This window comes from Entelurus aequoreus, linkage group LG16 (genome assembly GCF_033978785.1).
Source record: "Entelurus aequoreus isolate RoL-2023_Sb linkage group LG16, RoL_Eaeq_v1.1, whole genome shotgun sequence".
NCBI classification, from domain to species: domain Eukaryota; kingdom Metazoa; phylum Chordata; class Actinopteri; order Syngnathiformes; family Syngnathidae; genus Entelurus; species Entelurus aequoreus.
In genome coordinates this window covers 29153610-29177917 of record NC_084746.1, presented here as the reverse complement: position 1 = coordinate 29177917, position 24308 = coordinate 29153610, and the positions used below count along the sequence as shown (strand labels likewise).

At 38.7% G+C, this 24308-nt stretch overlaps 1 protein-coding gene and 1 long non-coding RNA gene across 2 annotated transcripts in view; one reads left to right on the top strand and one right to left on the bottom strand.

The window, feature by feature from the left end:
* The first annotated feature begins 4821 nt into the window (after positions 1-4821).
* On the top strand, positions 4822-22579 carry LOC133630814 (uncharacterized). Its single transcript, XR_009821347.1, has 4 exons — positions 4822-4888; positions 17919-18000; positions 21205-21258; positions 21759-22579. It is a non-coding gene; the product is annotated as an uncharacterized LOC133630814 (long non-coding RNA).
* tnn (tenascin N) overlaps positions 17446-24308 on the bottom strand; it is a 54356-nt gene continuing 47493 nt past the window's right edge. Inside the window, exons 12-18 of the mRNA XM_062022546.1 lie at positions 21731-21861; positions 21155-21293; positions 20927-21078; positions 20757-20853; positions 20370-20534; positions 18634-18797; positions 17446-17985 (exon numbers count right to left, since the gene is read on the bottom strand). Coding sequence (XP_061878530.1) covers positions 17833-17985; positions 18634-18797; positions 20370-20534; positions 20757-20853; positions 20927-21078; positions 21155-21293; positions 21731-21861 — 1001 coding nt within the window. The 3' untranslated portion in view covers positions 17446-17832. The remainder of the gene's footprint in view (positions 17986-18633; positions 18798-20369; positions 20535-20756; positions 20854-20926; positions 21079-21154; positions 21294-21730; positions 21862-24308) is intronic.

Below are 24308 nucleotides of genomic sequence, written 5' to 3'. Positions count from 1 at the left end.
GTGTGTGTGTGTGTGTGTGTGTGTGTGTGTGTGTGTGTGTGTGTGTGTGTGTGTGTGTGTGTTGTTGAAGCTTCCATGTGAAATATATTGTCTGCATTCAGGGGGGAAAGCCCGTTTTAAACCTGGCTGTGACTGCGACTGCGTACTTGTCGCAAGCAATATATCGCATGATGATGGCTCACTTTTTTCAATAAAATTTTTTATAAAAAACAGAACTCTTCTTTCTTTTAAATTGTGAATTAGAAATTCAACGCATGGTTTGACCAACATTGCTGTGTTGAATATGTCCACATGTCTACTGGAAGAAAGAAAAACTATTAAAATCCAAAAGTATTATGGCCACTGCCCCATATGTCCACAGCAGGGTTTGGCAACCCATGACTCTTTAGCCTCTGTTTTTGGCTGTCCTTGTTTTGGAGGATATCTTTTAGCACAAGAGTAGATGAAATTTGGATTTTTCAAAATTATTTTATAATTTCCGACTGTCTTTGAGAACGTGAATGTGTCCCAACCATACATGTCAGCTTTCTCTAACCTTTTTGCCGAGAAACCCTATTTTTGTCCTTCTTTCCTGGCGCTACTAGTCCCGGTTTTTGTTATGTTTAGGAGGGAGTAGACGGCACAGACCACAAGAGGGCGTAGTTAAGCTCTATGATTTATTTTATATATATATATATATATATATATATATATATATATATATATATATATATATATATATATATATATATATATATATATATATATATATATATAACATTACAACCAATAATAATATAAACTAAACAAGGGTATGGAGTGTGACTAGATCCAATATGGTGTAAGACTATGTGTAGGAATTAATTGCTGAGTGTTACCAGAGTGTTTGAGCAAGAGGCAAGTCCAAAAGGGGCTGGGCAGGCTAGTATGTCTGTGAGCAGGCAGGTAGTCAGGGCAATAGCGAGGTGTCAAAAGGTTTGTGTCCAAGCGGGAGGTCGAGATCCAAGAGGCAGTCCGGGAAGCAAAGGAACAAGGAAATGACGAGACGCACAGCTCGTCAACACGGGAATGAAGGCAGACTGGGTTCTCCAACAGAAGATTACGTTCTGGCCCGGAACGCAGGTCTGCACGGGCCGTGACAGTTTTTCCCTTATTTGTTTGCCAAATGGGACAAAATTAAATGAACAAATAAAACTTTGAATAATTACTTAAATGTGTGAATAATTACTTTTAATTGGAGTTAAATACATAAATGTGTCATAAATGTATACATGTAAAATTACATTTAATCACATAATTTTGGATTTCATTATTTCATGATCTGATTAACCATTTCATGATTAGGTTATTTCACTATTTAATTATTGATTTGATTATTTCATGATTTAAATAATTATTTATTTTGGTTAATTTTATAATGACACATTTGGGTAATTCTTTTTTACTTTTTGTTATTGTTTTACTTATTTTTAGTGTGTCATTTGGCCCTCGTCAGCGCTTCATGAATTCATTGTATCCCTCAAACTCAGCCAGTGGGCGGGCTAACATCTGATTGGTTATCTGACACTTCCTTGTCTGTTGAATCCTTCGACCAGAGAGGCAAAGGAGTGCTGGTCAATATCTTATTTGTATTTTTTTTTTTTTTTTTTTTTTTTTATGTCCCAACTGGCACTCCCTAGGGTTCAAGTCCAGGCCATGAATATATATATATATATATATATATATATATATATATATATATATATATATATATATATATATATAATATATATATATATATATATATATATATATATATATATATATACATATATATATATATATATATATATATATATATATATATATATATATATATATATATATATATATATATATATATATATACATATACATATATATATATATATATATATATATATATATATATATATATATATATATATATATATATATATATATATATATATATATATATATATATATCCATCCATCCATCCATTGTCTACCGCTTATTCCCTTCGGGGTATATATATATATATATATATATATATATATATATATATATATATATATATGTATATTAGGGGTGTGGGAAAAAATCGATTCGAATTCGAATCGCGATTCTCACGTTGTGCGATCCAGAATCGATTCTCATTTTTAAAAAATAAATGTTTTTATTTATTTAAATTTATTTATTTAATTTTATTTTATTTTATTTTATTTTTTAATTAATCAATCCAACAAAACAATACACAGCAATACCATTACAATGCAATCCAATTTCAAAACCGAACCCGACCCAGCAACACTCAGAACTGCAATAAACAGAGCAATTGAGAGGAGACACAAACACGACACAGAACAAACCAAAAGTAGTGAAACAAAAATGAATATTATCAACAACGGTATCAATATTAGTTACAATTTCAACATAGCAGTGATTAAAAATCCCTCATCGACATTATCATTAGACATTTATAAAAATAAAAATAAAAGAACAATAGTGTCACAGTGGCTTACACTTGCATCGCATCTCATAAACTTGACAACACACTGTGTCCAATATTTTCACAAAGATAAAATAAGTCATATTTTTGGTTCATTTAATAGTTAAAACAAATTTACATTATTGCAACCAGTTGATAAAACATTGTCCTTTACAATTATAAAAGCTTTTTACAAAAATCTACTACTCTGCTTGCATGTCAGCAGACTGGGGTAGATCCTGCTGAAATCCTATGTATTGAATGAATAGAGAATCGTTTTGAATCGGGAAAAAAATCGTTTTTGAATCGAGAATTGTGTTGAATTGAAAAAAAATCGATTTTGAATCGAATCGTGACCCCAAGAATCGATATTGAATCGTATCGTGGGACACCCAAAGATTCACAGCCCTAATATATATATATATATATATATACACATACATATACATATACATATACATACATATATACACATGTACCAGTATATTTTATTGTTTTAACAGCAATTTGTGGAGAATATTCCCTTGTTTTTCCCCATCTTCACACGAGATTTCACACATTTTGAAATGTAAATGCTGTGAGAAGACCAGTGCCAGTGAGAAGAGACGCCGGCTTATTGTGTGTGCAAACCCCACGGTAAACTAATAATAAATACTACAGAAAAAAGAAAATAAACAGTTTAATTGTGCATGGATGGATTCTTGTGCCGCTAAAAAATAAGAAAAGACTACAATGTATTAAGTCGTGTTCAGATTTTGCGGCTTCAGACTATTTTATTTTATTTTTTTGTGGAAAGAAGAGACAAAATGTGTGGTGAAGGTTGCGTTAATAAGGAAATGGGCAGAATATAGCCTGTTTTGTACACTGTTGAGGTGATTCAATATACAGTAGTGCACAAGTGTGTTCCTGTATAAAGTTTCTCCCGCCGTGGTCATGTGGTGACATCAACTATGCTATTATAAGAGGTATTATGAGAGGTCGGACTAAGTTGGACATCACTGAAGGCCTAGGTGTGAAATGCACTAAATGTACCATCGCAGCAGAGTTTACTATAACTAATAACAAATAAACCCTATACAGTAGTACCTCAACTTACACATTGGTTCTGTGATGAAGCTCTTCACTCAAAACAATTGTTTATCAAATCAACGTTGCAAGTTTAAATCAATTGAAATCAATTTATTTGGTGCTCCGCCCCCAAAACAGCACAATTTTAAAATGTAACATGGCTTTTAAAAAGACAAATGAACTTCTCGATAAGAAACATTGTATAAAAACAATACAATACAATGTACTACTAACAACTGCAGTAGTTTTATGAAGTAATGTAATAATAATGTACAGAACTTAACTTGGGGAGTGGATTTCAATGCTTTCGCCTTCCAGCTGCTTCTCAGTCAAACACACCATCAGCAGCCTCTCTATATATATCTCTAATCCCATTCACTAGCCTCGTGGTTAGAGTGTCCGCCCTGAGATCGGTAGGTTGTGAGTTCAAACCCCGGCTGAGTCATACCAAAGACTATAAAAATGGGACCCATTACCTCCCTGCTTGGAAGTGTTGGAATTGGGGGTTAAATCGCCAAAATGATTCCCGGGCGCGGCCACCGCTGCTGCTCACTGCTCCCCTCACCTCCCAGGGGGTGATCAAGGGTGATAGGTCAAATGCAGAGAATATTTTTGCCACACCTAGTGTGTGTGTGACAATCATTGGCACTTTAACTTAACTTATAGAAGAGATCAAATTTGGTATTTTTATAAACAACTGTAACATAGAAATGTTTGTCAACATTACTATGCTCCAGGCAAAATGTTTTCTACATAAATGTCGATTCATGAAAGTAAGGCCTACATTTTCTAAATGGCTTAATGGGTTACAAGTATCAATCAAATCTTGGGAAATGATTAAGAGTACAAAAGCCCTTAAATTGATATCTTTGGTAAAAACATTTAAAGTGATGTAGGTAGCCATTTTTGTTTTGTTTTTATTTGCATGTATTTATTTATTATTTAATTATCTATCTGTAGTTGCTTTTGTTGTCTTTCCTTGTTGTTGAAAGTGCATCGACTGTTGAGTGAATTATAAATGTATGTTTGTTGTTCAATTAAATTAAACAAAAATACAAAATACAAAAAAATGTTTGATGTGGATGACGTTAATGGAGTCTCAGCATATTGAAACATACACACGACGCGAAATAAATAATAATTCAGAAATATATCTACTACTATTCACACTAAAGAGTAAAAACAAACCACGAACTGACGAAATTTACTTTAAAAAAAAGTATGGAGTCGCTTGGCTTTGTTTTATCCCTCACGAACTTTGACCTCGATAAATTGGACATGCGCAGAAGACAACTTCGAACTGCTCCATTGAAAATAAACTTCGTTCCCTTGGAGTTCATGAGGCCAATGAGGTATAATTATTTCTGATATGTATGTGAAATCAATGTGTTTTTGTCAGTTCTGTTTGCTTATTTTATTAGTTCTGACGGCTTTATATTTGGCATCGTTGGTAACGTGAAGAAGACGCGGCTAAAATAAATATATGTAAGCAAAACGACCGACTCGAGCCCTGATTAAGACCTCGGAGGGAGTAACATATTGACTTGACCTGGTGCTGGAAATTGTTCTCATTGTCTCCTTAACTTGAGCACACGAACGCCAGAAAATTCCCCGGCAAGTCATTAGAGATCATTTCAGTTGGTGAGTAATTGGTTTCAGTTTTGCAGACATGCTTTTTTTCCTTTTCTTCTCATAATGCTCTCTGACTGCCGTGTGCTTTCCACGGAGTGCTCAGACTCCAGCAGTCAAAACAAACACTGCCTTATTAGAGGCAAAACTCTCATGGAAAAAATAGCTCAGGCCGAGCCCATGCTGGTGTCTATGTGTCATACACACACACACACACACACTCATGAACGCACTCACACACACACAAGTCTAAAACAATAGGGTGGAGGCTATTATGAGAAGTCCCCTTAGAGTCATTATTGTTTGAATGTGGCCAGGAATAAGCTTTCACGTCATTTTCAAGTCATATTTTCTTCATAATACCTTGTAAAAAAAAAACACTAATGAATCTGCTTGGTAATGCACCATGTCGTTAGTAGTTGGGTTTTTTTTTTTGCATCGTATGACCCTCTGTTGTAAAAATAGCCCTCGTCCATTCCAGACGACTAGGCTATTTTGAATTGGGGAATCTGTTTTTAAACATAACTTCCTGTTGAGCTGTTCCTCGAGTTAATTTGAATGGAACGTCGGTTAAAAAAGTGACCTTTTTCATTCAACGTCGTAAATTAAAAATGTTGAATTAGGAGAGACTATTTTGTAAAAGGTCCGATTAATTTCTCTTAAGAATTAATTTAAATTTAATAGAAAACCTGCAAAAATGTATTAACTATCTGAAAAGCTCATGATCCAAACAGTGGTGTGCCGTCAGGCAACATAACCAGAAATCATGATTAGAATTAAAGATAAAAGTATTTTTTAATTTACTTTCCCTAAATATCTAAACATATTCATATTATCTTCATATTATGCTCCTTCCAGCACTGTTGCTTTTAAGTTATAGCGTTTTTATCCCATCAGAATTCAGCTATCTTATGTTGCCATGCTGTACGAAATCTGCCTGAGGCCTTCAGAATCAACAATGCGGCCGTCCGTACAATAACCCGTTTTGTACAATGCCCAATAGTGCTTAAATGTGTTTCTGCATAGCATTTCTCCAGCAATTGTCATGTGGTGACATCAATTATGGTATTTTGAGAGGTAATCGTTGAAGTCGGACATCACTGAAGGCCTAGGATCCAAAGCATACCACATCATGGGCAATATACTACAGACTGTGGTGAAGTAAACCGGCTTCGTTGCATTATTAAGCCTACAATTTGTGGTTGTGTTTTCTGCTCCATATGCTAAATGCTGATATACTATATATATCTCAATATTTTTTTCGTAAAGTAAAAACAATACACAAAACAGTCCTAGTTACCTGAGATACTAAGTATGTCATTATTATGACTTAGTAAGTCAATATTTTCACTTACTAATTTACTAAGTCAAAATAATGACAAAATAATTACTTACTAAGTCAAAATAATGACTTAATAAGTCAAATTAATGACTTACTCTAAGTAAGCGTTTGCAATAAGCATTTGAAAAAAAGAGTTAAAAGTGCGGCCACATGCTGACATATGCTCATCTCATCATGCTTAATGTATTACAGAATCTGGGAAGCCTGTAGTAGATTTTTATTGTGTAAATGTTATATTTTTATCAACATGTGATCGCAGGGTCCCTGCCATTTAAAACTAGGCTGCTACATTACTAATGTTTAATGTAACTATAGCTGAAAAAATAGTACAATAGCAATAGGAGAGACTATTCATCCCTGAACACCATGGAGTTCATGTAGGCTTTATGATGCAGTTACATTATTATATCAACTATCAGAGACAGCTTCAGGAAACTCTTCTTTTAACATAATGTCCTTCTTTGCTGCTTCAACACAGCACAATCAACACAGAAAAAGGTAAAGTGAAATAACTTAGTTGTTAAATGTAGGTCATTAATGCTTGTCTTTCTCTCAGACAGACAGGGCTTTGCTGTCCGTTTAATGTGGGGCGCACACCCACGCACGCACGCACGCATACACACACACCGCACAGTGAGCTAACGTTACGCTAAAAGCTAATTAGCCTTCACCTCAAGGACTACGAGCGAGCTGTCCTGCCGCTTATGTTTCAAAAACGTCAACGGGCTCATAGTAATGTTACTAGTAGTTGAGTTGTAGGGGACTGGGAGGTGTTTATTATAATTTAGGGAGAGACCGCTGCCTTATGCTTACCTGCTAAACAACTATCTGCTCACCCCACCGCAGGAACACTGACTCCATGCGCTCTCAATACGCACTGCTGATTGGCTGTTACCGGTCTGCGTGTAACCAATCAGAAGGTTCTGTGGGTGGGACAATGCTGGGTGCTGCAGAGACGTACTGGCAGAGGCAGTACGAAGCGTAGCACCTTGTTAAGACATTAGTCTAGGCCAGGGGTCGGCAACCCGCGGCTCCGGAGCCGCATTCGGCTCTTTGACCACTCTGATGCGGCTCAGCTGCATACTTGCCGACCCCCCCGATTTTCCCAGGAGACTTATGGATCTCAGTGCCTCTCCTAGAAAACTCCCAGGGCAAATATAATCCTATTTTCACTCTAATGAATAAATTAAGGGCGTGCCCTAATTGCACTGCAGTAATTGTCCTCTATAGCATTTACAAACAGCGTGCCAGCCCGGCCACATGTTGTACGTAGCTTTTACTTTCACACGTAGGAGACAGCAAAGCATACTTAGTCATCAGCCACACAGCTTACACTGACGGTAGCCGTATAAAACAACTTTAACACTGTTACGTTACAAATATGCGCCACACTGTGAACCCACACCAAAAAAGAATGAAAAACACATTTCTGGAGAACATCTGCACCGTAACACAACATAAACACAACACAACCAATACCCAGAATCCCATGCAGCCCTAACTCTTCCGGTCTAGATTATACACCCCCGCTACCACCAAACCCCCCACAAGGAAGTGTTTTCAATTTAGAAAAAAATAATAATATGACTCCTTTAATGCGCCCTACAATCCAGTGCGCCTTATATATGAAAACAGATTTTAAAAAAAATAGAGCATTCATCGGCAGTGCGCCTTATAATCCGGTACGCCCTATGGTCTGGAAAATACGGTACTACAGCAGCACAGAGCGCATACTCTGCTTAACTAAGTGGTTCTCAAACTTGATTTTACCAAGTACCACCTCGTAAAACACTTGGCTCTCCAAGTACCACCATGTTGACCATTGACCAACATTAAAATACAGTAGCGTAGTAGGTATTCATTAAAAACAAGGAAGAGGTTTTGCTTAACAATATGTGTCATACTTTTGGCCACTGTAACATTACAGTTAAAATAAAAAATGGCGGCGCATGGCTATGGCTATGCTGCGGCTATGCTAACGCTCTTGGGAGTGTAAAGCGATTTGGCAAAAAACACCCGTAATTTCTGTCAATTTCATGGCTGGCTCAAAGCGTGAACACTCTGTGATCACATACGACCGACAGACAATTCTGGATGTGGATGGATCGGGTCGTTATAGACTGAAAGATGCATGTACGGTGGACCTCCTCGCTAGCATGGGAATACTTCGCGGGCTACATCGAGCGGCCTTTGTAGCAGCGGAGTCAACTGCTAGCGGTGACCGCCAATGGAGACGACATAAGCGGTGCGAGCGGAAGCAGAAGCGGGGATGCCGAGGGGGGCTAACAACAAAGAGAAAAGCTAACCTAAGAAGCATGGAGTCTCCGGGTAAGAAGCCATTTAAACTAGAACTAGCCGGCGCCAGGCTGGATAATCCCTGCACACATAGCAATTCTCTTAGAATAAAACACAACTCGCATAATGTTTTTTCTTTTGTGACCGTGTCAGAGGCAGACATACATTGTACTGAGGTAGCTAACTATGATGCGTTCAGTTTATCGCAACATCAAGCAAACAATCTGAATATCCCCGTCGTATCAATTCCTAGATATGGTCGAAACTATTTAAAGTGCACTACGCATAATAAACGCAACATTATTAATATTGCTGCTTCGGATAATTTCAACAAAAAATCCTCAAAACAGCCCACTACCTATAATATGGGCTTTTTAAACATAAGATCATTATCTTCCAAAACGTTATTAGTTAATGAAGTCATTAGAGACAACAAACTTGACGTCGTTGGTCTCGCCGAGACCTGGCTCAAACCAGACGATTTTTTTTGCGCTAAATGAGGCATCTCCTCCTAACTATACCAATACACATGTTGCCCGACCTCTTAAAAGGGGAGGGGGTGTCGCACTAATATACAATGAAAACTATAATCTTACACCTAATCTAAATAATAAATATAACTCGTTTGAGGTGCTCACTTTGAGGTTTGTCACACCGCTGCCTCTCCACCTGGCTGTTATCTACCGCCCCCCTGGGCCCTATTCGGACTTCATCAGTGAATTCTCAGAGTTTGTTGCTGATCTAGTGACGCATGCCGACAATATAATCATAATGGGGGACTTTAATATCCATATGAATACCCCATCTGACCCTCCATGCGTGGCACTCCAGACTATAATTGATAGCTGTGGTCTTACACAAATAATAAATGAACCCACGCATCGCAACGGTAATACGATAGATCTAGTGCTTGGCAGGGGTGTCACCACCTCTAAAGTTACGATACTCCCGTACACTAAAGTAATGTCCGATCATTACCTTATAAAATTCGAAGTTCTGACTCATTGTCAACAAACTAATAATAATAATAATAACTACTATAGCAGCCGCAACATTAATGCTGCCACAACGACGACTCTTACTGACCTACTGCCTTCGGTAATGGCACCATTCCCAAATTATGTGGGCTCTATTGATAACCTCACTAACAACTTTAATGACGCCCTGCGCGACACCATTGATAGTGTAGCACCGCTAAAGCTAAAAAGGGCCCCTAAAAGGCGTACCCCATGGTTTACAGAAGAAACTAAAGCCCAGAAATTATCATGTAGAAAGCTGGAACGCAAATGGCGTGCGGCTAAACTTGAGGTTTTCCATCAAGCATGGTGTGATAGTTTAATAACTTATAAACGCATGCTTACCTCAGCTAAAGCTAAATATTACTCAAATCTCATCCACCTCAACAAAAATGATCCTAAATTTCTGTTTAGTACAGTAGCATCGCTAACCCAACAAGGGACTCCTCCCAGTAGCTCCACCCACTCAGCAGATGACTTTATGAATTTCTTTAATAAGAAAATTGAAGTCATTAGAAAAGAGATTAAAGACAATGCATCTCAGCTACAACTGGGTTCTATTAACACAAATACGACTGTATATACGACGGATACCGCCCTCCAAAATAGTTTCTCTCTCTTTGATGAAATAACATTGGAGGAATTGTCAAAATGTGTAAATGGGACAAAACAAACAACATGTTTACTTGACCCAATTCCTGGGAAACTTATCAAGGAGCTTTTTGTATTATTAGGTCCATCAGTGTTAAATATTATAAACTTATCACTTTCCTCTGGCACTGTTCCCCTAGCATTCAAAAAAGCGGTTATTCATCCTCTACTCAAAAGACCTAACCTCGATCGTGATCTCCTGGTAAACTACGGGCCGGTGTCCCACCTTCCGTTTATCTCGAAAATCCTCGAAAAAATTGTAGCACAGCAGCTAAATGAACACTTAGCGTCTAACAATCTCTGTGAACCTCTTCAATCCGGTTTCAGGGCAAATCACTCTACGGAGACAGCCCTCGCAAAAATGACTAATGATCTATTGCTAACGATGGATTCTGATGCGTCATCTATGTTGCTGCTTCTTGATCTTAGCGCCGCTTTCGATACTGTTGATCATAATATTTTATTAGAGCGTATCAAAACGCGTATTGGGATGACAGACTTAGCCTTGTCTTGGTTTAACTCTTATCTTACTGACAGGATGCAGTGTGTCTCCCATAACAATGTGACCTCGGACTATGTTAAGGTAACGTGCAGAGTTCCCCAGGGTTCGGTTCTTGGCCCTGCACTCTTTAGTATTTACATGCTGCCGCTAGGTGACATCATACGCAAATACGGTGTTAGCTTTCACTGTTATGCTGATGACACCCAACTCTACATGCCCCTAAAGCTGACCAACACGCCGGATTGTAGTCAGCTGGAGGCGTGTCTTAATGAAATTAAACAATGGATGTCCGCTAACTTTTTGCAACTCAACGCTAAGAAAACGGAAATGCTGATTATCGGTCCTGCTCAACACCGACATCTATTTAATAATACCACCTTAACATTTGACAACCAAACAATTAAACAAGGCGACTCTGTAAAGAATCTGGGTATTATCTTCGACCCAACTCTCTCGTTTGAGTCACACATTAAGAGTGTTACTAAAACGGCCTTCTTTCATCTCCGTAATATCGCTAAAATTCGTTCCATTTTGTCCACAAGCGATGCTGAGATCATTATCCATGCGTTCGTTACATCTCGTCTCGATTACTGTAACGTTTTGTTTTCGGGCCTCCCTATGTCTAGCATTAAAAGATTACAGATGGTACAAAATGCGGCTGCTAGACTTTTGACAAAAACAAGAAAGTTTGATCATATTACGCCTATACTGGCTCACCTGCACTGGCTTCCTGTGCACCTAAGATGCGACTTTAAGGTTTTACTACTTACGTATAAAATACTACACGGTCAAGCTCCTGCCTATCTTGACGATTGTATTGTACCATATGTCCCGACAAGAAATCTGCGTTCAAAGAACTCCGGCTTATTAGTGATTCCCAGAGCCCAAAAAAAGTCTGCGGGCTATAGAGCGTTTTCTATTCGGGCTCCAATACTATGGAATGCCCTCCCGGTAAAAGTTAGAGATGCTACCTCAGTAGAAGCATTTAAGTCTCATCGTAAAACTCATTTGTATACTCTAGCCTTTAAATAGACTCCCTTTTTAGACCAGTTGATCTGCCGTTTCTTTTCTTTTCTTTTCTACTCTGCTCCGGGGTGGACCGCTAGCCTGCTCATCAGATGGGGACATCTCTACACTGCTGACCTGTCTCCGCTCGGGATGGTTCCTGCTGGCCCCACTATGCATGGACTGGACTTTCGCTGATGTGTTGGACTTTCACAATTATTATGTCAGACCCACTCGACATCCATTGCTTTCGGTCTCCCCTAGAGGGGTGGGGGGGGGGGGGGGGGGGGGGGGGGGGGTTACCCACATATGCGGTCCTCTCCAAGGTTTCTCATAGTCATTCACATTGACGTCCCACTGGGGTGAGTTTTCCTTGCCCGTATGTGGGCTCTGTACCGAGGATGTCGTTGTGGCTTGTACAGCCCTTTGAGACACTTGTGATTTAGGGCTGTATAAATAAACATTGATTGATTGATTGATTGATTGATACACACTGTGTTTGAATATTTTAAATGATTCTTTGGCGTACCATTAGACAAATCCTGCATACTTATTATTTTCTCACTAAATGTAATTGTTTTTTTTTCCTTTTGACTGAAAAAATATATGTACTGCTTGAAATGGCATATCTTTTACACTTTAATACTATCCAATATTGCAACAAATATTACAGTATATTATCATACTTTCCAAACGTTTTTTGTCTAAATAAAAATAAATGCTTAAATATCTGCTTGATTTATGATTTTAAAGCAAACTACCCATCAAATTAATAAAAATCACTATACATTTTACGGTGTTCTTTACAGCATATTACTGTAAATTGAAAAAAACTAAAATATTTTTGCGTTAAAATTCTGTTGACTGAGCTGCCATATTTTTACTGTAAAATCTTGTTTTTAACGGTGTATTACTGTGAATAGAAAAACGATACATTTGTTTTTACAGTAGAAAAACTGGCAGCCAAGTTGCCAGAATAAAAAAAGCTTGTACTGTTTAACAATAGAAGTTAGTTGTGAAAACCAATGTAAATTTAATAATGAAATTCTGACAACTAAGCTGCCAGCTTTTTCCGTAACCCCCCCCTCAAAAAAAACACAAAACAGTGGTACTATTTTTCCATTTACCGTAAAATGTTGTAAATAAATAAAAAAAACAAACACTAGACTTAGACTTGGACTTCCGTTTATTGTCATTCAAATTTGAACTTTACAGTACAGATAAGAACAAAATGTTGTTACATTAGCTCGTAGTGCAGGATAAAAGAGCAATAAGGTGTAGATATAAATAGATTACTGTGCAGATAAATATATTGCACTTTTGCATATGCATCCACGTTTATGGATGTATGTTATATTGTCTTTATATTTCACCGAGTTAATCCGTTTTGGGGGGGAATTCAGGGGATTATTATGATGCGTTCAATAGGCTTATGGCCTGAGGGAAGAAGCTGTAACAGAACCTGGAGGTTCTGCTAAGGAGGCTGCGGAACCTCTTTCTAGAGTCCAGCAGTAAAAACAGTCCTTGGTGAGGGTGGGAGGAGTCACTACAGATTTTCTGAGCCTTGGTCAGGCAGCGGCTTTTTGCGATCTCCTGGTAAGGAGGAAGAGGAGTCCTGATGATCTTTTCCGCCGTCCTCACCACTCTCTGCAGAGACTTCCAGTCTGAGGCATTGCAGGCTCCAGCCCAGACAGAGATGCAGTTGGTCTGTAGGCTCTCTATAGTGCCTCTGTAGAATGTGGTGAGAATGGGGGGAGGGAGCTGTGCTCTTTTCATCCGACGCAAAAAGTGCATGCGCTGCTGAGCTGTTTTTACAAGTGCTCCGGTGTGTAGGGACCAGGTCATATTGTCAGTTATCTGCACCCCAGGAACTTGGTGCTGCTTACCATCTCCACTGCTGTAGAATTTACAGTATAATTTTTTAAACGTAAAGTTTTTACTGTAAAATCGACAGTCTACTTAAAACCATTTATATAATTAACAGAGGTGTGGACTCGAGTCACATGACTTGGACTCGAGTCAGACTCGAGTCATGAATTTGATGACTTTAGACTCGACTTGACAAAATGTAAAGAGACTTGCAACTCGACTTAGACTTTAACATCAATGACTTGTGATTTCACTTGGACTTGAGCCTTTTGACTTGACATGACTTGCTACTTTCCCCAAAACCTAAAGCTTAAAAAGTTATTTGGGAGCGCTCCGTAGCTTTCATTTTGTACGTGTCTGTCTATCAGCGTGTGTGCTGCGTGTCAGCGTGTGTGCTCTCAGTACAACAGCCAATCAAATTAGATCTACATTGTTTTCATCACACAGCATTCAGCCAATCAAATTGCAGGACAACCAATGAACAAGAGTTGTCACACAACGCGCCAGTGAGAAAGATTTATACCAAAGTTGGTTTCGTTCGGGTATAAAAACTACGACTTGGTCAACGAATTGCCGTATGCAAATCACGCAGTTCGAATATTACAGACGGAGACGCAACAACTTCCAACTTCGTTCGACATTTGAAGTTGCACAAAGAAGGGTAAGTTTTGAATGTAAGATAACGTTTATTGGCTAAGTAACATGGCTTTTATTTGCTGTGTAGTTAAATCAGTGAGGCTGTAAACTCACTGCTAACGTCATAAGTTCATAACCATAGACATCTTATAAGGGTACACAGCATCGAGCACTACTGCCTACTGGCGCAGACGAGACGCGGGGCCGCCATCTTGGAGTGGTGATCCGCTCCACTCAGTGCAATTCATTTGGCAGGAGCAATGACTGTCAGCGCATTTAATTCATTTTACCTTACTGAATACCACTCATTTTCACGCGCTTTTTTGTCATACGTGTAGCTATGATAACAGACACATGTTTTATTATTCATAGTTTGCTTAACAATAATAGAATATTCTTATACGCTATAAGTGACCAGACGTCCGAGATTAAAACTGGGAATATAATCCCAGAGAAGGGGGAAAAAACGGTCAGCTATTTTTAAATTGAAGAAACAATATGATTACGTTACTATGCTACATAAACAATGTATGAATACATTAGATATCTATATATCTTATAGACTGTATCTCTGTTGCTGCAGCAGCAGAGAGTTTATTCTGTCATGACACTTTGTATTGATATTTTGTATTACATTCTTCCCTTAAATGATCATGTTTACAGTGATTGTTATATATGTATTTTTTATGTATGTCGCTTTGGATAAAAGCGTCTGCCAAATACTTAAACATATATAAACACCTGAAAGTCTTTATATCAGCTAAAACCACCAATCTGTTTCACTGGATTCAGAATAAAACCAAATTCTGTTTTACCCAACAATGTCAGTATTTGAATATTGTTACTTGAAGACTTATTCCTGGTTACAATTATACTGTTAAGAAAGTATTGTCTTATATTTTGCCTAAAATGAGAATGCATCACAATCAATGGCGGCTGGTGAATTTTGTTTTAGGTGGGGCTGAAAATTTGTAAACCAAACCCCTGTAAGGGCGTCATCCTCCCCCAGAAGATTTATTTGTGATTTTCACATACAAATATTGAAGATCTTTGCTCCTTCTCAACTCTGTGGTAATGTTATTTTCATAAAATACAACCAATAGTACATTAACTACTTACTTGTGAAAAGTAATCCCCCGATTCCTATTTTCAACAGTCCGCTCATTTGAGCAGGAAAACGCTGAACACCAGCCCGGCATCTTTGTTTTCTACCTGTCAACTGTCAGTTTAGGCTGCTCGCCGGCTCCTCATCACCACTTCAAGATGCAATTTGCTCGCGTCACAGCAACCAATATTGCGTCTACTTATAAGATGTTTATGGTTATAACGTCATTTCAAACACGGCAATATGTTGCGTCCACTGCAGTTTGCTACCTTATTCATACTTTTTGTCAAGTGATTTTTTAAGCAGGGTTGCATGAGGTACCTAGACATAACGTTACGTTAGTCAATGTATCACACACAGTAACATAACGTTAGACGGCGGTCAGCAGCACCACGTATTTTAGCCACCTACAAAAAGACAAACCTAGTCAAATAAAGGTCAGTTAAAATGTATACTATATTAAGAATATGTGTACATATTGCATAGGGCCCTGACATCTAAAAAGTACAACTCTGTTCATTGTTATGTTCATGTATTTGTTATGTTTTTCATGTGTACGCACACATCAACACACATACAGTATGAGATGAGATCAATGAGATAAGGTAAGAACAGAATAGAAACTGATGTAGAACTAGTTACAATTCAATATGCCATGGAAATACAATGTTAACACTTTTGTACAAATAAGTACAGTTGCCCTTGTTTTTGCAAATGTGTTTATTCTGTAAAGGAATGAGTTAAATGTTTAAAATTGTTTAAACTATTAAAATGACTGGTTAATAGTGCTATTATGAATTGCAATGTCAGTACTATTTTCTTTCCTGCTATTTCAAATGCACTTGTTTTAATAAATAAATACAGCGGTTTAAAAGCATACACAATCTGTGTAAATATATTAGTCTGTGGTCAAAAGGACTTGAAAGGACTTGAAACTCAAAATGCAGGACTTGTGACTTGACTTGAGACTTTCCAGTCTTGACTTAGGACTTGACTCGGGACTTGCCTGTCTTGACTCGGGACTTGACTCGAGACTTGAGGGCAAAGACTTGAGACTTACTTGTGACTTGCAAAGCAATGACTTGGTCCCACCTCTGATAATTAATAATGAAATTCAGAGGCAAATTCATACATTATTCGCTGTTACAAACGCTGATGTCCGTGCCTCCTCTACTTAATAGCCAAAAAAGGATTCGAACCCTCCCAAAATATTACACTATATACATCCATTCATACTTTATATTACTTTCATTTACTTTCACGTTAAAACACTAATTTTTAAGGTGTTGCGATTTATATTTTATTTTGTAGTATTAGCAACTTCCTCCCGGTCAACTTGTTTTCACATTATCGAAGTGCGCATGCAAGTGACGTCGAGGCCCCAATTGTGCGCGTTTACACTGGAGTCTAATAAAAATCACATGTTACTTGCAATGTAAACAGTCAGCTGGAAAAAATCAGATCTCCAAAAAATCTGATTTGGGCCAATTTGACCTGCAGTGTAAACATAGTGTAGTGTCATACCTGTAATGTAGATGATACTCAGAAATGTGACAATGAAACAAGTTATAAGAAAAATAAAACCGTTATCATACTCAGCCCATTTTTAAATGTTGCAATAGCATTTTTTATGTTATTATTAACTAGATGAAGCAATTCCTGAAGGAATTGCGTGTGAATGCTCCAATGCTGTAGTTGAACTGAAATTCTAGAATTTTTTTTAGAATTGTTGAAGTAGAGGACACAATTCCCAAACAGACTGAATATTTTGAAGTTAGAACAGTTTGAATCAGACAAAATGTTGTGGAACTTTCAAAAATGTCCCATTTCAAGACACAAGTTACCTTCATTGTTTTTATTAAATTCATGGTATTATGAGAAAACTCCTAAATATTCCTTATAGAAGACAGAACGATCACACTAATAACCTGGCCTGGTAAATACCGTCACTTGCTAAATAATTTTAAACAACTTTTTGTTGTAGAGATACTTAAATTAGACTTAAAGGCACTTTTTTTTCTTGTTAGCACGAGATCACACTCAACTTGGAAAGTGATTCAATGACTTGACTAACTGCAAAGTATTTGCAAATGCAGATTTAGTAGGATATATAATACAACAATGCATCACTGTTTGAGTGTTAGCATGCACCACCCCACCAACAACACTTTTTTCAACGTTTTCCAATAACCCAAGCCTTTCCCAATATTTACTTTTTGTACCAAATCCTACTTAATTCTGAATATTTAATGCGCTTCCTTTTCTTCTTCCTGGGTCTTCTCTCTGGCCATCATCAACGACCGCCTCTTCCTGCTGGAAAACGCCCCCACAGGTCTGATCTTCATCTCAGTAAAGTCCAGGGACGCCAGGTGGCCCGTCCACGGTTCCCAGTTTATTCCCTAAGAGCCAGGAAGGTACAGAAATTTGAAAATTTGAGAAACTGGTTCAGAATACATTAGAGCCACCACTTTCTGATGACTTCTATTTGGCTTTTTCTTTGGCTTTTTGTAAAATCATTATAGTTATGGCAAAGGGGAAAGTGGTGCATAATCTGGGAAAGTGGTCCACACGTACATTTTAACACTTGAATTACCCAGGAACAAACTAATTGACTTTATCTTCACTTCAGTGGAGATAAATGTTTTGAAATATGAATAAGTTGGAGTATTTTGAATGTTATTTCCTCTATTGGGGCCCACAATTCCTGGCAGCACCCCGACCACTATGTAGTACATTTAAATTCAGGTAAAACTACTCACCCCCTGACAGGCACCTTATGGAGAGGGAACAGGAAGATGTTTGCAGAGCAATACTGTCATCTAGTGGCCTCTTATAGGTATTGGCTTTTATGATATATAATGTATGTCATCTTAAGAAACAATAATGTAAAAGTGTGGTTCAATGGTGATAATCACATTTTTGTGCATTTGCCAAGACTGGTACCTTTCGGTGGTGGTATCATAAAAAGAACATGAAAAGCCAAAGAGAAAGCAAAGCACAGGTTTGAACTGTTAAGGCATAAAGGTTAAAAAGTGAAGTGCACCCACCAAGCTGTGCCTGTTGTCTCCCCATTTGCCGTTGAGGTTGGCCAGGTGACAGTTTTTGTACCACCAGGCGCCACGGTGCGTAAGGGCACAGTTCCCCAGGGCGATGTCGTTGTCCGAGTCGATCGTCGTCCAGGGACGACCCTGGTGGTAGGTCATGGCATCACCTGGACAACAAAACAAAACAGACTTCAGTAATTATAATAATAAAACAAATATTAATGCTAAAGGTGTCCCAATCTGATATGATATTGGTCCGATATCAGCAAAAAAACTACGCAGGGTTAGTATTTTTATTGTATTCAGATGAAGTCATTTACAAAACGTAAACATGGTAGGCTATAGACTACTATGAGCTAGCTAGCAGATACACAACAGCTAAGCACAAAATAGCACACAAGCTAAGTGTCCTTGACTGAACAATATTGCAGTCTAAAACATGACATTTGTCAATATAAACAAGAATCGTGTGTAATCTAAAAAAAAACAGCGTGTACTATTAGTGGGTGTGTTGCATGCGATCTACTAAGACTGCGTGTGCAACAGAAAAGTGGTGCAGACCGCCTTATTTAAATGAGGATTTTGCATGTACTGTACGGGGCATCCCCACAGAGACACTCTCATTGTCTGCACAGTCATGTTATCATGCTCAATCGGCTGCATTTTTTTTTTTTCCAATCAAGCTGGACCCATGTACCACTTTTTATGAGTATTTTAGACACAGTCCAAAGTGCATATATATTGAAATTAATCCTTCTTTTTTTTATACCGCTGAAGATACGCCCATTGGAGAGAGGCTGCACTTTCTCCGCTCAAGACGCAAAAAATGCATACTTCGATAACTTTTTCTCATATAAGAAATGTTTTGATAATATATATACTACATAAAAAAATCTAGAGTCATGAAAAAAATTTAAGGACACCAAAACGCATCAATTGAATTTGTTTTAATCAGCCCCTTAAGTCCTCTAGCAGCTATAAAATTATAAAATGATGTTGCTGAATGGACAATAAGTCTATTTTTTATTTCTAACTGTCCAAACGCGTAGGTCGGAGGATTCTCAACTGTACATCGTCTGTCTTGGCAGCGCGAGCACCGATCCTGCTGTTTGCACGTCCTTCTGACACGTGCTAAATAATGGTCGCAAAACGGTGATGAGCGTTGATGAATCACATTGCGCGTGCTAAATAATTATATTTGCATCTTCTCCTCCCAGTATTGTGGGCGTTTTGATGATCAACATTTATTTTGCATATTAATGAAGACAGAGATGCAAAATGGATTGCACGCTTTATTCTGATCACTTAACAGACGCAATCCACTTTGCATACGTTTAGTAGATCAGCTTTGCGTGTGCTATCAAGTTTGCACGTGTTTTAGTACACGCAGACCTTTAGTAAATCAGGCCCAAAGTCTCAGAGGAAGAAGCGTATTAGAACATGTCCAGTAACAAACGTGTCCGCATCATTCAACTTACTGCACTATTAGCTTAACTTAAAGCATCATTGTGACCGCTCGGTATCGGCAAACTTCAAAGACTGTATAAGCCCATTCCAGATGTTCAATAATAAATAGATTAGTGTTTTTTTTGTTTGTTTTAATACAGTACCTACCTGTGTTCTCTGAGTAATTTCTCTTGATAAAACATTTTTTAACATTCCATACTACAAACTAATACAAGTATTTGTGATATCGTAACATATCGGTGTAATGTTTTTTTGTGCATGCAGAGTTTAACCTGCGGTCCCTCTGTAGTTTCCGATGGAGAGTTTGAACTTCTGCTTGGCGGGGGCCACCTTGAAGCTGTCGTAGACGGCGTAGGCTCTCTCGGAGCCTCGGCCCAAGTCGAACCTCAGCTCGTACTGTGTAGGAGTGTTGGTCAGCTCGTAGATCTTATCCAGCCCTGGCGGAACAGAGCGTGCATTTTTCTTTAGTCCGTCTTCTCAAGGGACAATAGAAAGTGAACTTTGGCGTACTTCAGAGTACCCTGTGCACAGCTTGTAAAGCATATAGCTGTCTTATCTACAGTCCAGTTAGATAGTCTGGGGCTGCCGACACTGTCAAGCTGTACACTGGCTACTCTTAAGTTATACACAAGTGTCATTTCCATTACGCTACACCTTACCAATCCAAAACTCGTCCGTCATGTTGCCAAAGCCAGCCGCGTATTGTCGCCAGCGTTTCATGAAGTCCAGTTTGCCGCTAGTACGACGCTGCAGTACCTGAAAGAACGCCACTTATTTTTGACAAAGGTGTACCTAATGTTATGGCCACATCAAAAAGGAGACCGTGTACCAGCCATCCGCCTCCGTAAGAATCCATGTCACAATAGGCCTCTATTGGTTTGGAGCGCTCGTTGTTGACATACACTGTGTAGACGCCGCTCCTCTTGTTGCCATTTTTCATGATCTGAAGACAGTCCATAGGGAAGGGGTACTGGATGCCAACTACATGATGATAGATTTAATTTTTAAAAATACGTTAAAATGTCAAAATCATCTTGCACGGTGTCTACAGTCAGACCTGCTTTGAAAATAGTTTCCACCATTCTGCTCCTCTTGTTGCCTCTGTAGGCGATGATGCTGACAATGTATCCCTTGCCCATCTGGAGGCTGGACATGGCAAAGGTACTCTCTCTCGACCCCAGCTGCATCTCAACAGTCTGAGCACCAAATAAACATAACAATGATGAAAGGAATCTGGGAAAAATGTGCACATTTTGCACAGAATAGGGCTTGAATTTAACTGGTGTATTGAGGCTGCAGTGCTAACTAATCTTTCACCATGTCATGAGTATTCTAGTTTTGTATTTAAAGGTGCAACAGATACTCCCTAGTACAGTAATAGGAGCTTGCACTTAATTGCCACAAGAGGTCAGCCTTATACAGAAAAGTATGGCCAGTGCAAAGTTGAAGGCTGACAATACTCATGAAGTTATAGTGTGATATGTGCATAAGAAAAGAGGCTCACAGTTTGTGTGCATTGGGACCCAATTTTAAAATAATAATAATAATAATAATGAATTTGTAACGCACTTTACATTTGATAAAATCTCAAACAGTTTTTGTTTCATTGTTGTTAACATTATCTTCAACGCACCTCCATGTTGCCCTCCTCATCCCTAAAGGTGAGGATATAGCCTTCAATGTCAGCCAGAGGAGGAGTCCATGTCAACATGGCTGAATCCATGGTCACATCCGAAGCCTGCAGGTCCTTGGGAGCGTCGATCTCTGTCAGATACATCACAGCAGACGTCGCATCAATCATTCGTGCAGCTACGTAATATTGTACCTCATTGTAGTTTGGATGGTGGGTGCCGTAAAGCGTGAAATTGCTATCATAATTATATTTTACTTAACATGCATGTTGGCTTAACAGTATTCAGTTACCTTCTGTTGCTGAACCAGTTAGTAGCCAATCTAGAAAACATTTACCATCAGGCAAACATTTAAAATGTGTTTAAAATAATATATAAAAGCATATACTTATGTATATTTCATTACATTTAAATAATATGAATTATTAAAAATAACAACAATAAATGCATACTTTTGAAAACAAATACTTTTATGCGTATATTGGGCCACTTGGTGTGTCCAAAAATGTCTCAAATGAAAATATTATTTACTAAGTCTGACCCCTGATGGATAAAACTAGACATAATGATATATATCAAAGAATGCGAAAATCTGAAAAATAATGACTACTACCTTAAAATACCCAATAGTTATATATGTTTTCATTGGTATAATAAGGCACTTTGTTAATCCAAAAATGTTTCAAATAAAAATATTATATTCTAAGACTAAAACGAGACATTACACAGTACAGCTTATCACTTTCCTCCGGCACTGTTCCCCTAGCATTCAAAAAAGCGGTTATTCATCCTCTGCTCAAAAGACCTAACCTCGATCCTGACCTCATGGTAAACTACCGACCGGTCTCCCACCTTCCGTTTATTTCCAAAATTCTCGAAAAAATTGTTGCACAGCAGCTAAATGAACACTTAGTGACTAACAATCTCTGTGAACCTTTTCAATCCGGTTTCAGGGCAAATCACTCTACGGAGACAGCCCTCGCAAAAATGACTAATGATCTATTGCTAACGATGGATTCTGATGCGTCATCTATGTTGCTGCTTCTTGATCTTAGCGCCGCTTTCGATACCGTCGATCATAATATTTTATTAGAGCGTATCAAAACACGTATTGGGATGTCAGACTTAGCCTTGTCTTGGTTTAACTCTTATCTTACTGACAGGATGCAGTGCGTCTCCCATAACAATGTGACCTCGGACTATGTCAAGGTAACGTGCGGAGTTCCCCAGGGTTCGGTTCTTGGCCCTGCACTCTTTAGTATTTACATGCTGCCGCTGGGTGACATCATACGCAAGTACGGTGTTAGCTTTCACTGTTATGCTGATGACACCCAACTCTACATGCCCCTAAAGCTGACCAACACGCCGGATTGTAGTCAGCTGGAGGCGTGTCTTAATGAAATTAAACAATGGATGTCCGCTAACTTTTTGCAACTCAACGCTAAGAAAACGGAAATGCTGATTATCGGTCCTGCTAGACACCAACATATATTTAATAATACCACCTTAACATTTGACAACCAAACAATTACACAAGGCGACTCGGTAAAGAATCTGGGTATTATCTTCGACCCAACTCTCTCGTTTGAGTCACACATTAAGAGTGTTACTAAAACGGCCTTCTTTCATCTCCGTAATATCGCTAAAATTCGTTCCATCTTGTCCACTAGCGACGCTGAGATCATTATTGATGTGTTCGTTACGTCTCGTCTCGATTACTGTAACGTATTATTTTCGGGTCTCCCTATGTCTAGCATTAAAAGATTACAGTTGGTACAAAATGCGGCTGCAAGACTTTTACAAAAACAAGAAAGTTTGATCATATTACGCCTATACTGGCTCACCTGCACTGGCTTCCTGTGCACTTAAGATGCGACTTTAAGGTTTTACTACTTACGTATAAAATACTACACGGTTTAGCTCCAGCCTATCTCGCCGATTGTATTGTACCATATGTCCCGACAAGAAATCTGCGTTCAAAGAACTCCGGCTTATTAGTGATTCCCAGAGCCAAAAAAAAGTCTGCAGGCTATAGAGTGTTTTCTATTCGGGCTCCAGTACTCTGGAATGCCCTCCCGGTAACAGTTAGAGATGCTACCTCAGTAGAAGCATTTAAGTCCCAACTTAAAACTCATTTGTATAATCTAGCCTTTAAATAGACCCCCCTTTTTTAGACCAATTGATCGGCCGTTTCTTTTCTTCTCTCCTCTTCTCCCCTGTCCCTTGCGAGGGGGAGTTGCATAAGTTCGGTGGCCATGGATGAAGTGCTGGCTGTCCAGAGTCGGGACCCCGGGTGGACCACTAGCCTGTGCATCATTTGGGGACATCTCTGCGCTGCTGACCCGTCTCCGCTCGGGATGGTTTCCTGCTGGCCCCGCTGTGGACTGGACTCTCGCTGATGTGTTGGATCCACTGTGGACTGGACTTTCACAATGTTATGTCAGACCCACTCGACATCCATTGCTTTCGGTCTCCCCTAGAGGGGGGGGGTTACCCACATATGTGGTCCTCTCCAAGGTTTCTCATAGTCATTCACCGACGTCCCACTGGGGTGAGTTTTTCCTTGCCCGTATGTGGGCT